The 18,865-nt window shown below is 47.2% G+C and overlaps 1 protein-coding gene across 3 annotated transcripts in view; it reads left to right on the top strand.

Moving 5' to 3' along the window:
* LOC147619022 (putative plastidic glucose transporter 1) overlaps positions 1–18,865 on the top strand; it is a 96,338-nt gene that overhangs the window by 12,494 nt on the left and 64,979 nt on the right. Inside the window, exons 3-5 of one of the 3 annotated variants that reach the window (XM_086774233.1) lie at positions 2,849–3,049; positions 3,147–3,246; positions 8,096–8,211. In XM_086774233.1, the coding sequence (XP_086630359.1) occupies positions 2,849–3,049; positions 3,147–3,246; positions 8,096–8,211 (417 nt within the window). The remainder of the gene's footprint in view (positions 1–2,848; positions 3,050–3,146; positions 3,247–8,095; positions 8,212–18,865) is intronic. The other 2 variants (XM_086774234.1, XM_086774236.1) reach the window with 2 other exon arrangements.

The raw sequence follows: 18,865 nt of genomic DNA, 5'->3' as shown, positions 1-18,865 counted from the left end.
GGCAGGAGCATCTTTGATAACATTTTCTCGTTTTGGGAGGCCGTCGAATGGGCTAAAGCGAGCAATCAGCCCTTAGCCATTCTGCTCTTGGATTTTGAGAAGGCCTATGATAGAGTGGATTGGGACTTTCTTGGGGATACTCTTAGTCATATGGGCTTCTCTTAGAGATGGATCAAGCGAGTTTCATGCATGTATCGTGATGCCCACAGTAGAGTTCTTGCTTGCGGTGATAGAGGAGAGCGGTTTCAGATTTCTCGCTCAGTACGACAGGGCTGCCCATTAGCCCCTTTATTATATATCATAGCTGCAGAGGCCATGAGCATCTTTCTCCGCTCCAATGCTGGTATTTCAGGATTGAGGTTTCCTCTTTGTAGTCATGAGGAGTTGGTTGACTCTGAGTTAGTTGATGACACAGCCCTGTTTTTGGAGGCTTCACATATATGCTTATGTTCCTTCCGGGTAGCACTAGAGGAGTTCTGTTTGGCAGCAGGGGCACTCATTAATTGGCACAAATCTGTTGGTTTTTGGGTTAGTGATTCACCGAGAGTTGATTGGGGTGCAGAGATTGGTTTTACTTGGATCAACAGAGGATGTACTGCTAGATATTTGGGATGCCAAGTTGGGAATGATATTTCTCCTGCACAGCAGTTTGCTCTGCTACTTATGAGTATCTGGAAGAAGCTCCTCCATTGGAGCTCCAGGAGATTAGATTTAGCCTCCAGAGCTTTGGTGGCTAATCAGGTTTTGCTTGCCTCAGCTTGGTTTATTGCCTCTTGTTGGTGCTTCTCTCGTGCGTGCATTGGCCAATTGTGGAGATTGATCCGAAATTTTCTCTGGTCGGCGGGCTTGGATGGCACCTTAAACACTCGTGTGCCAGGGTAGCTTGGCTCACAGTTATTCAGCCCAAAAGAGAGGGGGTCTTCAATATTATCGATCCGGATGTTCAATGCAGGGCGTTGCTTTGCAAACTTGTGGTCGGAGGTTTCCTACCAGGCACTGAGCCTTGGAAGGATTTTTTCTTGTCTCAGATTTCCAGATGTACACCTAGGGTCGGGAGAGACTGGATACCCAACAGTCGTTTTTTGTTCATAGAGGCTGATATTAGGGCACCATCTTCCCCTCTTATTGCAGCCATTGTCAGAGCATGGAGAAGCATGAGATATTTTTTGTGACAAAGGCTTCCTAGGTCTTTGGACGAGGCTGACCGACAACCTATTATGTGGAACGAGTTCATTGGGGATGAGGCTGGTCAGCCACTTGGTGCATCTCGTTATATGCAATGGTCAGGATGGGAGAGATGCGCATACACAGTTCTTGCTTGGAAGACCTTTAAGAGTCTTCCGGAGGATCAGAGAGTTGCATCCACTCAGCACCTTAGGGGCTCTCGCATTCGTATTGATCAGATTGATGCGGCTATTCCGCATGAGTGGCTTTCTGGGACCTTTCACGGAGACTATCATCCGAGTTGGCTGGGAGTTTTTTCGAGGATAGGCATACCTCTGCAGGTCATTGCTCTGCTAGGCCAGGAGGATACAGATTTCCTCATGTATTCTATCATGCCTGGTGGGAGATTGAGGAGATGTAGTATGGAGGAGATCATACCAAACACTAGGCTTAGTCCAGTGAGGATTGTTGGTCGCTCGCGGAAGCACTGGTTCATTGACCCTTCTCCTCAGATAGTGACTTATGGCTCTTGGTGTTTGTGGCTATATGGTGGCAGTTCTATCAGATATCTTCAGTGGAATCCAGGAGAGTGGGAGTGGATTGATGCCTTCGATCCTTTGAAAAGCCTTCCTTTTTTCAGTTTCACTGTTCAGAATGCCAGGCTTCTCCTCACTCGACAGATGCATAGGATCCCTACTCTCAGGCCTCATTGGGAGAGCTATGATATTTCTCCAGTGATACAGCGCAGATATTGGCATAGACTTTGGCACTCATACAGAAGGAGCCAGATCTCTCATTTCTTTTGGTTATTCTTACATGGTGGTCTCCCCACCAATCAGTGGAGATCAGTTTTCGGTGTAGCACCTTCCTGTCCTAGATGTGCGGTAGATTCTGAGTCCGTACAACATTGTCTATGGGGGTGCATCATTGAACAGCAGATTTGGGGTCCTGTAGCCCAACTTATGGGCAAATTGAGTGGTCGAGCCATGCATGTGACTTGGGGGGCAGTTGCTTGGCTCTCCCAGTCCGGTCCGTAACTTTTTTATGAGGGCAATGGTACAGATTCTGTTTTTTTCATTTGTAGAGGTATTGCCCAGCATGGTTTATTGCAGGATGTTCCTCACTCTGATTATACACCCCCTAGACAGAGGATTGACACCAGTTGGGAGATTAATGCCAGTATTACAGCATGGCAGATCTGGAGAGCTAGATGCATGGAGGCTATTGAGGGTGTCCAGATTTTTGGGTCTCAGTGCATTAGTACTATATGGGGTGATATCATCCACACTCTTATGGGTACTTGGGCTCGCATTCAGGGGCCCTCTCGTTCTGCGCAGGCGAAGCGTGTGATATTTATGCGGGAATGGGACCATGGCATCTTCTTTTCCTCTAGTACCACAGGTCTTACATGGCATCATGATGCTCCTCAGTGGTTGAAATCACCTTACATATTGGGGTGATTCTATTCTCTTCCGGCTTATAGCTGTGATTGTTGTATGTTTTTCTCATACTTAATAGAAGTCTCTTTCTGGAAAAAAAAAAAAGAAAGATATGATAGAGGATTAGTTATTGATTATTTTTTGGAGATATTATGCATGTCCATTGAAGGTTTTCATGTAAAAAAAATAACACTTGGACTATCACTAATCTTTCAATGCTTTACAATCTTCCTTTATTTACACAGAATAATGAACGGACCCTTAACATCGATAGCCCATGATCTAAAGTTTGAAGGAGACACTATCATAGAAGGATTTGTAGTGAGCACATTTCTTCTTGGTGCATTTATCGGCAGTATAAGTGGGGGTGTGCTTGCAGACAAGATTGGCCGTAGGAGGACATTCCAAGTTGACATGTTACCTCTTATCTTGGGTGCTGCTTTGAGGTAGTCCTTGATATAGTTTTAACTTAGTAATTTTATCTTAAATAGGTGGATTTTTCAGACTAAAACTGGCTGAATCATTAGTATCAGTTGCATGCAGCGCAAGTGCGGAGTCAGTTTATGCAATGATTGTTGGCCGCTTTTTGGTGGGGATAGGTATTGGAGTGAATACTGGCTTGGTGCCTGTTTATATTTCTGAGGTAATTATTAAGTTGCTTTTGTCCTTCTGTCTTTGTATATTTTTTGTTTTTTGTTTTCTTTTTCCAAGAAAAGATTCTTCATTAGTCATAAAGAGAAACACCGAACTACAAAAAACAGCCCAGGAGGAGACTATGCCCCCACCCCCCAAGCTCTTAGCCCTGCTCCCTAGCCTCTCGGTTTCTGCATGCCACCCCCCCTTATATTGTTTGTATATGGGCTCCACTGATCCATGATGATTCACAGTTGTATCCAGACACATGCACACTTTTTCTTTTCTTTCTTTGCTTCCGATGACCGGAAGAACACAGTTGTATTATTTTTTGTCTCATAGGCCGACTTTGGCCTCTCGTAGACGTTAATATATCTTTCTTTCTTTCTTTCTCTCTCTCTCTCTCTCTCTCTCCCCGCCCCTTGGAGGACTCCATGGCAGCTGCTTCACCATCCCTGTCCGAGGCTGCCATCAGTTGTCAGTTATCTGATGCAGACTTCCAGCAACTAGCATCAGCAGTGGCCTCCTTGGAGGCTACCATTTTGATCTTCAAATTTGTCGGTAGCAGACTGTCCCGTGGACAGATTCACGACCTTTTGCAAGACGCCCTTGTTGGTGAGCAAAGGGTGTATTGTGGATATCCTTTTCTTTGGCAACGGCTGCATCTGGATCGAGTTTGACTCGTCGACCTTGACTGCGAAGGTTCTGGTGTCAAATCTGCTAACAGTGTGGGGCTCCCAGGTTTACCTCGCCCAGTGGCGGGACAAAACCTCTCTGGACTTCCAGGCCTTAGCTGGCTTCACAAGATTCCTGGTTTCAGTCTGTTTCCCTGGCCTTCCCAAAGAGGACCATTCCCTCCTTCTAGCGATTGGGTGCTCTTTGGGACAGGTTCGTGAGTGTCCCCCTCACTGTAGCAGCTGCCCCCACCCTCCTGCAGCTTAATCCACCCAAACTGCATTTCAGGCCCTGGCAGTAGTTTTTGGATCCAGTGGAGACGGTCATTTGTTCCTCGCCGTTCTGCGCCCCCTCCCCTGAGTCCAAGGCATGCCTCGATGGAAGACACCCGGTGGACTACTACTCCTTCAGATGCCTGGCAGTGGAGAGAACTCTGTAGAGGAGGTGGTGGCACCTCTCTGAGTTTGTGTGGTCCTTCACCACTCCTGTCAATCTTGGATGTTGGGGCAGCAGTCTTCTTCCTTCTGAGAGTGGGCCCGGAGTGGTAGTGGGACTGCAATTCAGTGGAGGGTACCCTTTGGAGCTAGGACAGATGGCTTGTGAGTGCATATATGATAATGAACGAAAATCCAGTACAAGAGCTCAGTGTGAGACTTTGATAGAGCAACACAAAAATGAAGGAGCAGAGAGAATTGCTGTCCTGTGCTGGTGCTCAGGGCAGAGAGGGCCGTGATCCCAAGCCACAAGAGATCAAGTCACACAAAAGAAGGCCACACACAGGACTTAAAAAGCCCAATCATCAATACAAAAGTTGGCCTCCTATGTAGAAGGCTCTTCAACAATATTAGTAGTGTTTTTCTTGGAATAGCAATCTTTTTCAAAATGATTGCTTTCCACCTTTTCTAAGTGATTGCTTTTCCCACATAACTTGCAAGGCTTTCCTTTGGCTTGTCTTATGTATGAGCCCTTGGTCTTTAGAGCACAACCTTGTTTAGAGACAACTTCTGTTGACCTTTGCTTCTTCTTTCTTTCTTCTTCCTGTAAAGAACTAATGATTCCCTCCAAGGTAGGATTAGAAATGTTCTTCAAGGTGGTCACCAGGTTGTGTTACTCCTTAGGCATGCTTTTGAGAAGCACTTCCATGGCATCATTTTCTGTAACTAGAGACTGAACTGCAACTAGTCGAGTCATGAGACTCCTCATTTTGTTGATATGTGTAGCAAGAGATGCTCCTGTCTTCAATTGCAACTCAAAGAAAGTGATTTTCAAAGATAGTTTTGAGTTTTTAGCACTAGCACCGAAAAGCAAATCAAGTTTTACCCAAGCTTCAGTAGGTGATTCTAGATCAAAAATGTGATGCAAATAGTCATCACCCAAGCCAAGAGCAATGATGACATATGCTCTAAATAGATCCTGTTGTGATTTGGGCTCTTCTTCATTGGTTGCATCAACATTGGAGGAAGAGGCTACACTGGTAGTCCTCTTATTCATTGGTTGCATCAGCATCGGAGGAAGAGGTTATAATGGTAGTCCTGTTGTGATTTGGGCCCTTCTTCATTGGTTGCATCACCATTGGAGGAAGAGGTTACTCTGGTAGTCCTCTTCACCAAACCCCATAGATTTTCTTTTGTCAAATGAAAGTTTATCTTCATTTGCCAAGTGTGGAAACCTTGCTAATTGAACTTGTCTATGAACATGTGGATCTCATAGTAAAGGAAAAACAAAGACTTTTAGGGTTTTTTGAAATTAGAGTTTTTTGAAATTAAGGTCTCCAAACATGGGGGTTCTCAAAAATGATAATGTAGTAGGCTGTAGGAACCCTTTAATGCTTGATATACGCCCTCAAATGATAGGGTATTTAGGATTAATGCTTTGATTAAGTTGGACTTGCAAAAAAAAAATTTATAAACTGCAAAATGACCTGAGATGATATTTGCTGAAGCACTTTGTTGATTTAATACAGATTCTCCCCTCTTCTCTTTCTTTGTTCATTGAAGTGCTGAGTTGTATGTGCACTAGGTCAGGTAGCTTAGGCAGGCAGCTCAGAGGTGGCAGCTGGGCGGCGCGCAACAGAGTGTTGATGGCGATACTGGCAAGGTGTTGACCAGGCAGAAGCAGATGCTGAGGTGGCTTACATGCAGTTGTAGTTGGGCCAAGGGATGTTGATCAGGGCACAACTTTGAGATGCGCCAAGCGCTAGCTGTGCTGACTGTGAGGTGGCGACTGTGTGTGTGCGTACAAGTTGTTGAAGTTGGGCAGCTATAGGTTGATTAGGTTCATTTTCTCTGATACAATGTTGAAACATGGGTGAGCTATGGTGGCTTGAAGGTCAAGGTTTCCATGGCTATGGAGCAGATAGAGATAGAGAGAGAGTTTACAGAGAGGAGACAATGCTAGAGAGAGACTGAAGTACAGGACTCAATAATGTGTATTGATTATTTTCTTCAATGAAGTACATGCACCTTTATAGTTCTCCCAATGACATAATTATTCATGTCAGGCACACATATAATATTTAGATATTATTCTTACCCCTCTAAGAGTGGGTCCACACACAAACAAGGCACTTATATACTGACACTTACACACTACCACTCTCTAGGAGGTGGTTCTCACACACAAGCAATACCTTCATCCCAACAAAGGGAGAGATTCCAAGACAACGAGTCTTATTTGGAGAGCTCTTTTTAGCAATATGGACACTAAGCTGAATTTTTCATTAGCTTATGATCCTCAAATGGATGGGCAAAGTGAAGCTGCAAATGCAGCCGTGTAAGATGTGCTTAAATGCTATGTAGCCAATCAGACTAGTTCTTGGGAGAAGTATTTTCCACTCGTGGAATTTGCATACGACGACATAGTGCATGCTTCTATATGAAAGGCCCCATTTGAGATCATATATGCCAAAGTAGCTAGCACAGGCGAAGACTAAGCAGGTGATGAGCAGCAGCAGTGGACGTTGGTGGATGGTCGAATAGAGGTGGAGAGACGGCGGGCTGCAGCGGCGCGCTACTCAACAAAATCGTTTTTTTAAAAAGGTGGCTGTCTTCTGTCCATTGCTTCAGAACGGCACATAAGTGGGTCGCAGAACGTTCTGGAACGTTCCACAAGTCAGAACGTTCCAAGGTGTTCTGGAGCGTTCCAGATTATCTGGTTGCAGGGAACGCCGTGCCCAGGTTCCAGGAGTTTGGAACGGCGTTCCGTGGTAACACTCATCACATATATCTTTATGTCTCATGCCATGAAGATTGCCAAAGGTCAGCTCCGAGTTTCATCCCATACCCTAGAGATCGAGGCCGGTAGAGCAGCGAGGATACCCAGGGAGGACAGGATTTACAGATTATTCAGCAGAGAGGTGCAGTCCGAGGAGCATTATGTATGCCTTAGAGGGAGATACCATTGCCTTTTCAGAGAGGGGTTTGGTCCTATTAACCATATCATGGATTATCCAGATCAGAGATGCCTAGGCTTGTTCTTGCTAGAGCTATGACAACACATAGAGAGCCTCCTCAAAGCACAGACCTCACAAGCTGCCATCTGACACTTCGCAAAGTGGTCATTATCGAAACCTGAAAGCATGATAACCTGAGTTTATTCTCAAAAACATTTTCATGGGTTTGCACATTCTTACCACCTTGAGTGGGTATCACAGATTTTAATGATACTCTTGACACATTTTTAATTTTTTTAAAACAAAGAGAGCACTTTGGCACAGCAGATTCAAGCTAGCAGTTCAGCACAACAGATTCAGGTTGGTTACAAATGCTTCCATTGCTGCCTATAATCAGCTCTTCTCCTCCATGCATATGGGCTGCTTAGACTGCATTGAGATTTAGAATGAAGCTACAAGTTTGTACGCACCCCACCAAGAAGTAAGATTGAGAGAATCCAAAAGAGAGAAAATAAAGACATCTGTGCAAACGAGTCTATGGCTCCATGGGTGTGCTTTTTGTATTCATTAAAAAGAGTAAAATTTGATTTGCTGTGTGCATGATTTGAAGTGCTTGTCAGCAGTGTATGAGCAAAGAGTTGAAAATATTTTGAAATGTGTAGGTATCTACTTGTTTGATTGATTTATTATAGTCGTTTTAATACAGCAGTAATCTTTTGATTTTTTGGCTGCAATGTTTTTTATTTATTTTTGGGTATATTCAAATGCATTCTCAGCAAATTTTTTCTTCCAGGTTGCTCCAACAAAATATAGAGGCGCACTTGGAAGTATATGCCAAATTGGCACATGCGTAGGAATGCTTGCTGTCTTGGTTCTAGGTATCCCTTCTGAGATTGATGATCCACATTGGTAAGTGCACAGTTTGAGGAAATATGAAAGCTAATGGGATAGATATTTTGAAAGATAATGGTTGTAATGTTAGCCCTAAAAAGAAAACTTCTATTAAGGGACTTTACAGACATAAATCTTCCCATGAAATGGGAAGATTTTACATGCCCACTGTCCTTGTCCATACCCTGCCCGTCTGATGGGTGGAGAGATGTTTCTAATAAGTAAAACAGTTCATACAAAAACCAAGATTCATAAATAGGGAAAAATACAATCGTTGAGCAAGCAGGATGCTGGTAATGCCAGAGAATCGGTGCTCTAGATTCAAAGGAACCACGATAGCAGTTGGTTTGGATGGTGTTAACGTGAAACTTGGTCAAGGCAGAAGAGTGTATGAACAGAACAAGGCCAGACGATAGGGTGTCCGCATTTGAATGAGAAGAAGCCATAATACATTGTGGACCTCACATAGCGTAGTGTGTGCCTCACACTACCCAAATGTGGCTTTCGAGGAACTTGCATAAACTAGCTCTCCAACCCAAATGTGTAGTTCATCTCTAGCTTGGTGATCGTCATATAGATCAAGCTGCCTACTATCTTCCTATACATAGTGGCATCCTGTAAAATCTCACCTCCGTTTACACTCATCTTGCCATTCTGATCCAACGGTACAGAAGTGAGCTTATAGCTAGCCATACCATATTTTGGACAACATGTCCGATGCATATTGTCTCTGTAATAGCCATATGCCTTCAGTATCATGATGACCTCAATGCCAAGAAAGTATCTCAGCTCACCTAAATTCTTCATGTCAAACTCCTTCTTGAGAAGACCCTTTACATTCTCAACTTCCTCTTCATTGTCACCCCCAATAATCAAGTCATCCACATAGATGGTGATGACCACAATCCCCTTATCACTCTTTCGCACATAGAGTGAACGATCAACATCTAAAGCCAATGATGATAAGATACTATGCAACCTTGTCATGCCAATGGTGATAAGATACTGTGCAATCTTATCATGCCATGCTCTTGCTGCCTGCTTCAAGCCATACAAGGCTTTACGTAGCCTGCACACATAATTTGGGTGACTCAAATCCTTATAACTAGGTGGCTATTCCAAATATACTTCTTCTTATAACTCACCATGCAAGATATATTCTTTACATCCATCTGATGTAGAACCCAATCTTTTGACGCAACCACTATAGTAACAACTCTCACGGTTGCCATCTTTGCCATCTTGGCAACAAGGTTGAATGTCTCCTCATAATAATCAATGCCATAGGTCTGAGCATAACCTTTTGTTACCAATCTCACCTTGTATCGCTTTCATCCAAGTTATGATTCACTTTGTTGACCCACTTACATCCAATAAAACGGCAACTGAGGGAGCCAAGTGCATGCAATGCACAGGTGCGGAAAGGCCAAAATAGGTGGCGAGAGCAGGAGGCGGCGGCAGGTGCGGAAAGGGCAGAAATGGGTGGCGAGGGCAGGCGGTGGCAGGAGCGCGTAGCGTACAGGTGCAAAAAGGGCAGAACAAATGGCTGTAGATGTGTGCAATGCATAGGTGCGAGAGAAAGAGAGAGAAAGAAAGAAGGTTATATTAGACATCTTCAAAAGACCCAGTGGGTCTATGAGACCAAAAGTGATACAATAGTGTCCACATAATCTCATCATGGTACAAACGAAAACAAAAATCTAGAGCTATGAGCTTGGAATGTCAAAATCTGAGCCATATGATACAAAGTGGGACCATCATCATCATATAACCTATGGAGCTAGCCCCCAGAGAGAGAGAGAAAGAAGAAGAAGAAAGAAGAAAGCTGTATTAACGTCTACTAGAGGCCAAACTTGACCTATGAGACAAATCAATGTACAACTGTCAATGTCTTTTGGATGTCCAGAAAAAAAAAGGACAAAATGAACATGAAATAAAGTATGAAAGTACTGAGCTAGTGGGGGGGTGTGATGGATGGAGCACTACTGCTAAAGGCTCAGTATGCAACCTATATGCTTAGGGTATACAAGAATGCAATGCAGATCTGTCTAGCTCCAACCAGTACCATAATGGAGGTGTAATATGTGATACATAGGCGATGGCGAGGCAAAAATACCTTGGAGCATGATCTCCGGGTGTGAGTGTAAGTGTGCTAGCCGCTCCTGGATATGGTGTTGATGTTGAGCCTGTATCTCTGTGATCTCCCTTTGATGTAGTCTGAGAGAGAGAGAGAGAGAGAGAGAGAGAGAGAGAGAGTTATGTTAACGTCTACGGAAGATCCCAAGGACCTATGAGACCAAAAGCAATACAATGGTACCATAGATATACTAAGCCATGGAAAACTGAAAGAAAAAGTAAAATGAAAACATCCAATAGTACATGTGATTAGAGGTGCATACTATTTACATGGGACTAGCTGCTTCAATGGGATCTTCCATTTCGACTGGAGGAGAGATTACCAGACGTATAGCACTACCTCACGCTCGGTGCCAATCATAGTTACATGAAAACACGTTTTTGGAGTGAGAAACCCTGAAAATCCGAAACGTTTCGAAACGTTTCAGAAACTCCTATTTTTTTTGGTTTCAAAAAAAAAAAATTTGTTTCTCAAAATGTTAAAAGTTCCTATTGTTTGGAACTTTAGCAATGCAAAATTATATAGAAAAAAAACCGAAACCTTGGCGTTTCTTAGCCGAAGGCCGAAACGTTTTGCCCTGAAACCCCAAAAACCCCGAAACGTTTCTGGTGACTATGGCACTGCCAATGATTTGTACGGGTTAAAACTATGCCTTCGCCTAGCTGAAGCCTGCCTGGCCTGATGCTCTGTTTCCCATCCTCTTTGCCATATATATATATATATATATGTATCTATAATTTATAGGTTGGGGAGGCCACCAACCAAGCCCAACTGGGATCTAGAGGCTTCCAGCTTCAGTTTGATCCAATTTGGACAAGTTTTAGGCTAGTTTTGCCCACTTTTTGATCTAGTTTAGAAGAGGAGAGATGAGAGAGAAAATATCTTTTTTTTTTTCGAGAAAAGATCCTTTCATTAGTTATAAAAAAAACGTCCACTGGGCTACAAAAACTCTCCTACTCATAAGAAGGCAGAGCAGAGATCTAATCAAGGCAGGGAGACTCTCCCTAGGTGCAAAAATGTACAAATATCAGTACAAATAACTGAAAGGCTATATCATACAATAGGAGAGGGGAAATCCAAACAGGTGGCCTGTAGTGCCAGCGGGGGGTAACCGCGTGTAGGGTATAGAAGGGGCCACTGCGCCAAGTGGTGTGAAAGGCCTGGCGCTGCAAGATCGCCGCATCCGAGTCGCCCCGGATGCGGTCATACTGTCCTCGTAGGGTGTGGATCAACTCCTGCCAAATCCCCCGAGCAGTCTCTGCTGGTGGCTCCAGTCTCCCCTCAAAGACCCTGAAACACCGGGCTCTCCAGGTGAACCATATGGTGAGGCTGCTGAGGAGCTCCCATCGTAGATCCCTCTCTTGTGTCCAGCCTGGCGGACGAGAAATCCGGTGAAGGAACAAGGCGAGGCTGGCCCCTAATGAATCTGATGGCCTGGCTATCCTGCTCCGTCTCATATCCCGGCCCTGACGAAGTCGACCAAGCAGTGGCACCCCACGTATACATGCTTTCTGGAGAGAGGGGGGCCAAAATGCGCAGCACCCTCAACCAAATCTGCTGTGCCTGTGGATAGTCCCATAGGCAGTGTCTCTGTGTCTCCAATGGGTGGCCTCATCGGACGCAGGCCGCCGGAAGACCACTGTAGACAAGCTAGGTGCCAACTGCAGAGCCCCTGTGGGCAACCAGCCACTGGAAAGTCGAGATCCTGCGTGCCTGTCGGCTAGCCCAGAGCCTGGTCCAAAAATCCTTCAGGAACTCCTGTGAGAGTCCCTGTAGCCACCAATGCTTTGATGCAGCTGGAGAGACCATCCTCCTCGTAGTCAAAATATGCCTCCCCAACCGAACAATGTACTGGAAGAAGGTGATCTCTGTGGCCTCGGGGGACGCATAAGGATCATGCCACTCGTACTCGCCAGGGTCCCACTGGAGCCGGGCCAAGGAGCGCGTAGCATATGCCCATATGCGCCAATTAGAGTCCACATCTGCAGGGTCTGGATCAATATGCCACTTTCGGGAAGCGGCGGCCACTACCCGTATCCTCTGAAAGATGCACTCTGCAACCAAAGGCAACTCCGCCTCCACTCTCTGAAGTCTGCCCTCATCCTGGATCTCATAGTAGAGACATCTACCATCCTCAGTGCAAGCTCTGACAGCAATCAGGATCTCTAACTGTGTAAAGGCTCCCATCCACCGTGGGGCCGCTGGCTCGAAAGGCATGAACCACTCCTCAGTGATGTCATCACTCATAATCAGCCCCCCCCTGAAGTGACTCAGCCTCTCCACCTGGGTCTCCTCTGGGAGACTGCAGAAGGCATGCCAGTCTCCAAAACTGCGTGCTGGGCCTGCCGCCAATGGTCCCCAGGCTAGACGAGGCCGAGAACCCAACATATGACCCTGCTTTGTGCGTACCGCGGGGCTGCAGATGAGCGGCTGTCTGGCCCGCTCCTCATCACAAGTAGGAGGTCTCTGAGAAAGCCCTGGTCTCAGCAGCTCCCAGAGAGAAAATATCTAGCCACTTTATGATATTTTTGAATTAAAAAATGCCTCTTTGATATGTGATTTCTAGGCACCTCCTTGATGAAGGATTTTCCCTCTCCTGAGGTGTCACAAAACCTCCAAAAAGTCTCCTAAAATATCTGAAAACTATATATATATATACATATATATATGCATGTATGTAAAGAAAGATAACAAAAATCTAGAACTTTAAAATCTGATCTAGGTACATGAGCAGAGAGCTGTCATATCACCCTAATACATCCCTCATGGGCCGTTGTGACATGGTGCTCAAGGTGGTAAAACTGAGCTGGCGTGAGGTCCTGCGATGATGGCCCAAATCCTCCTGTGGTGGCGTGGCTGTGGGCGAGGGCCATGAGGTCTGGGGCGTCGAGCTCTGCATAACGCAGTGGCTCTGTCGAGTGTCACACCTCTCGGCCGAGCTCCTACACTAGCCTATGGTCTAGGTATGATGGGTGGATCGGCCCTCGGAGTGTTGGTATGGAAGAAGTCGGTGAGAGCTCTCTGTGTGATGGTCCTCGAGCAAGTACAGCTAATCTGGATCTCATTAAGGACTCCCTATGTCTACGGAGCTCTAGAAGAAAAAGTCTGAGGCATCTCTGATCCAGGAAGTCCATGATCTTGGAAAGTGGTCCGAACCTAGCTCGGAAGAGGCAGTGGAACCTCCCCCGAATCTCATAGTATACAGGGCATCGGCATATGTAATGGTTCTCTGTGTGACAGAGCTGGCATATCCCGTCCTCTGGTGCGGCCACCCTAGGCCCATATTTGGCAGTCTCCACTCTCAGCTGGTGGGACGAGGTGCGGATCTGGCCGATCGCACATCTCACCCCAAAGGATAGGTGTATGTCCATGTAGCATGGATGGATGATGAACCCATCCTCTGTCAGGCATAGGAGGTGATCTCTGTAGAAGGCCATCTTCGTCCCCCGTGGACGACTAGGTGAACTCCATGTCCTCTGAGTATCCAGTCTGACAATGTCCTTCGTGGTGATAACCCTGTTCCGTGCTCTGTGCGGCTGAGAGCAAATGACGGGGCCTCTATGCTATACTTGTATTGGAAGGGGGGGAGTGCCTCCATCTGCATACCGTGCATGCCAAACCAGGTGCCTACCTGTGCATACCAGCACTCTTTATCTCCCTCAAGTGTCAACTGTCTGGAGGACTCTAGGGCTACTCGGGGGTATCTATCAAGTGGAAGCTCCCATAGCCTATGCGAGTATGTCACCATGTGGAATAGAGCCTCTGTCACTATCGGTGCAGTCCCCATCTCTGCCCGCACAATCTCATGTGGCACTAATGGCTTACTCCATCATGCGTGAGATCATCGCCACTAGGGGCCTCTCCATCGGCTTCCACCCATCATATACCTCCTTTGTATCTGTCTCGGTCGGCTCTCTCCTCTGTTTCCTCTTGTAGTATAAGCTAGGACCCCAGATGGGGGCACCATACAGTAGTGCAGGTGTAACTAGAGTATCAAATAGTCAAAGCTTCGTCCTCGGCTCCTGAAACTGTATTTTTGAGCATTGCCACTCTAGCGAGCCAAGGGCTGCATATCCCCTCATCAATCTAACGTCAGCCGCCTTGCGCATCGAGAACTGAGGTCCAGCAAAAGTGATCCCAAGGTATACATATGAGGTAACATACTCCACAGGCTCTCCACTGTATGTAAACTGTACTGCACACCTACTTATCCACTGTGAGAGAGAGAGAGAGAGAGAAAGATATATTAACGTCTACGAGAGGCCAAAGTCGGCCTATGAGACAAAAAATAATACAACTGTGTTCTTCCGGTCATCGGAAGAAAAGAAACAAAAGAAAAAGTGTGCATGTGTCTGGATACAACTGTGAATCATCATGGATCGGTGGAGCCCATATACAAACAATGTAAGGGGGGTGGGGATGTGGATGGAGTGCTAAGGCAAGATGCATCTCTATATGCTGAAGGGGTGGTACAAGCATGCTATGCAGATCTATGTCTAACTCCATCCAGTGCCATAAGAGGGATATAAGATATCATACATCGCCGATGCTGAGGCTGTGAATGGCATGAACATGTACCCTGAGTCTGAATGAAAGCGAGCTAGCCTCTCCTGTGTCTCCATCTGGTGTCTCATTCGGATAGCTGCTGCTATCTCTCGGTGACGGAGTCGGGGTGCTCTATGTCCAGTCTGTCTAGGTCTCCTCCTGGCTCTCAATTCCTTTGCTCTTTGTGCGGTCACCCCACGTGGTACCTCAGCTAGCACTGGCATAGCTCTCTGGAAGAAATCTGTGAGCTGGGACTGTCTCCCACCCCTAGTGGGAACGGGTGTCTGGAGGAGTCTCTCTCGAGAACTATGAAGCTCTAGTAGTAGTCTGCCAAGCTGTCGCTGGTCCGAGGCCTCCATCAACTGATGTAGTGAAGAGTGCTCCTCAAACAATCCTGCATATCTATCTCTGACCCCCTCTGGTGGGCTCTACATCTACATACAAAGTGATCCTCAGTCTCCACCTCCTCGCGGCACAATCTGCATATCCGCTCAGCTCTAGGAACCCGTGCCGCTCTCCCAGCCTCTATCTCTAGCTGATGTGATGAGACTCGTAGCTGTCCAATAGCAACGCGAGAGCTGTGTGGCATGTATACATCCATGTACCGCGGTCGATGTATAAACCCATCCCCTGAGATGCTCATAAAGTGGTCTCTGTAGTACAGCATCTTCGGTGGTAGTGGGCTCTCTGGTGCTATCCATGTCTCCTGTATGTAGTGCTGCCATATGTCCTGTCTCATCACTCTGTTCCTCTCATTGAGAGAGAGGTAACCCCGTGGAGCAGACTGATCATACTGAAAAGGTGGCAACCGCTCAATGTCTATACCATGATGTGAGAACCACTGTAGCATCTGTGCATACCAAGATCCAGTGTGTCCAGTCTCGGCCAGCTGTCTGGATGCCTCAAAAGCTCGGCGGGATAATCTCTCCATGGGCATCTCCCTCATCCTGTATATAGAGGAGATCGTCTGGAACAATGCCTCCACTGCCATAGGTGGTGCAGCAAACTCAGCTCGAACAATGTCGTGCGGGACGGATGGTTTGCTGCGTATCATCCTCGAGAGCATCAAGATCTGTGGTCTCTCCAGCTGTACCCATGTGGAGGTTGCAAGCCGTGGTGCCTAAACCGCTGCTGCATACATCAAGGCTGGTGTCACTAATGTATCAAAGAGCCACCCCTTCGTGCGGGGTTCCTGAAAATGTGCCTGATAACACTGACGCTCAAGGCCAGCAAGAGCTGCATACCCCCGGGTCACTCTGTCTCAGATTGCCTGAGCCATGGAGAAGCGTCCAGCTGAGCTAGTAAATGTGATGCCAAGGTAAACATAAGAGCTCACCACCTCGACCCGCCCTCCTGCTAATGTGAGAGTAGTGTGGCTCCTGACTGCGGGTAAGTGTAGAAGATCATAACCTTGGTTTTCCCAAGGTTCACTGTGAGCCCCTGCTGTGCGCAGAAGTCATCAAGAGCCACAAGGTGTCTTTGAAGCCCAACCTGCGTGTCAGATACCAAGATGATGTCATCAGCATAAAGCATAACATGGACAGTAATACCTGATAGCTCAACCCCAGAGCCTCCTCCCTGTGTGATGTAGTCGACCACCTCATCAATATAGAGCCCAAAGAGCGTGGGGGAGAGCGGGCACCCTTGCTTCACACCAATGGTGCTAGCAACTGTGTTGGACAAGCCTCCTGGGCATCGGACTCTCCCAAAGACCTGCTCATATAGCCTGTATATGCCCATGTCTGAAGGTATGCCTAGTGTCTGTAGTCGCCGAAAGAGGCGCTCTCTGGGCACAGTATCAAATGCCTTGCGGAAATCCACAAAGCAACAATAGAGCCGTTGCCTCCGTGCCTTGGCTTGATCAATCAGGCACCTCAATGTAAAAATGTGGTCGATGGTCGAGAAGGCTCGACGGAAGCCTGCCTGGCCTGCTGCTCTCAATCCCCCAACCTCTGCATGAGTGCTCAGCTCTGCCTCCAAAACTGCCCCGTATAGTTTGGCCAATATATGGCCAATCATGATGGTCCTGTAGTTCCCGGGGTCTAGTACATCTCCCGCTTTATGGATCGGCACAATAGTGTGCATCGTCCACTCAGCCGGAAACCCCTCTGACAGAGCTCTGTTGAAGAGATGAGCAAGAAATGGTGCCAATGTATCAATAGCATAGATGAGATGCTCTCCCTGTAATCCTGTATGATCTGTCGCCCGTCCATGTTGGAGTCGGCATATGGCCCTCCTAACCATAGGTGGGGTGAAGAAGGTGGAGACTGTGGGGCATGGCTCTGTGGGCTGTGGTATAGGGGGCTGTGCAGGCACATCATAAAGTCTCTCTGCATATGTCTGCCAGGTCTGAGGATCGGCAATAGGTGTGGGAGGACGGGGCTCTCTGAGTCTCCTCCAAGCAGCAGCAGCATCTCTGCTCATGAGCATGTGATATGTGTCCCAGTACTGAGCCTCCTCATAAGCTCGCCGCTTACGGCGGGTGAGAGTATGCATCCTCCTGCCTGCCTGCCTCCGGGTGATCTCCCCGCGAGCCCTCTGCACTCGGAGACTGCGGTAAAGGTTTTTGCACTCATCATCATACCATCGGTTCTGGGGCATGCTCTCAGATGTAGGTGGCCGTCCTGTCTGTATGTGGTATGGGAAACTCCTCGCGGCTGCGGAGTGAAGTACATGTGCGTTCTGGGAGGTGAGCATGGCCATGGGTGCCGATGGATCTAAGGCAAATAGCTGATCATGAACATGATAGTCGTACACCTCGGCTAGGTTCTGAGTGAAGTGAAAAATAGTCCGTGGTGGCTGTATGATGGGTGGGTGGGTCTCCAATAAGCTCCTAAAAGTGAGGGATAGGTATGTGTGATCCGCCCCAATGGGGCATGGTGGTACGGTGAAGTGAGACACCATATCTACTGCCTCCCGGGATCCCATCACATAATCCACTGTACTACTGCCGCCTCCCACTGGAAAGCAAGTCAACCCACCTGAATCTGGCCACTGAGTCATCCCATTATAAATAACGAGATGGTGTCGGGCCCCAAGCTCCAGCAGATGTTGCCCATATCCAGTGCTGTCAGCTCCTCCATCAGCGGAGATCCGAGTGGTCCCTGTATCCTCTGTAGCTAGCGGCTCTAGTCTCAGGGGATCCTCAAAGTCATAGATCTCGCACTGTCTGCTCTGAGTCCGTGCATTGAAGTCCCCCATCAAGAAGACTTCTCCTAGTGTCGAATAGTGTAAGATCTCCTCAGATAAGACAGAGTATGGAGACTAACTAGCCTCTCCTCCACCTGGCTCCTCGGTGGTGGCAAACCGCGACCCCTTCGGAGGAAAGTAGCAAAGGGCGATATAAATCCATCTGGTCACCGAGAGGCGTAAGCTAATCCACATGTATCTCGCCTCCTAGTCTCGTGCTACGACTCGAACATGCTCATGTAACCCATGCCTGAAAAGCAGTGCAATACCTCCTGAACCTCGGGAGGTGGCCTGTCTCATCCCCTGTCGGTGAGCTGACTCCCACTGATAACCCTCAACCCGTGGTAAGCCCCTCTCCGGGCTCTCATGTGTCTCTGTCAGCAAGATGATATCCCGGCCCTCCATCACCTCCTCAAGTCTCCCTGGATGTGTCCATAGGACTCCATTACAGTTCCAGATTGCTATGTGTATCTCTTTGTCCTCATGTTGTTTCCTCCGTGTCTCATAGGCCAGATGGCGCTATTCGACCCTCTTCCCATCAATGTAGATGTGACCATCCCTATAATGTGCCTTCTTCCCTTCTTTGCGTGCCGCCTTGATCTTCGGCATGCATAATCTTCTATGCTCCAGTTGCATCCATGTGAGGTCATCATCGAAGTAGATGGGGTCCCCTGGCAAGCTCCTCAAGATAGCCCGTCTTCTCATAAAGCTCATCCTACTCTCCTCGTCCGGGAACTGTAGCACTAAGGCCTTGCCTTTGGTGGAGTCCTTTGGGGTTGTCCTCCATACTCTAGTGAATGG

The sequence above is a fragment of the Cibotium barometz genome, chromosome 34, assembly GCF_041138505.1.
Source record: "Cibotium barometz isolate CiBa-2024 chromosome 34, ASM4113850v1, whole genome shotgun sequence".
In the NCBI taxonomy this organism is placed as follows: Eukaryota; Viridiplantae; Streptophyta; class Polypodiopsida; order Cyatheales; family Cibotiaceae; genus Cibotium; species Cibotium barometz.
This window is presented reverse-complemented; position numbering and strand designations above follow the sequence as displayed.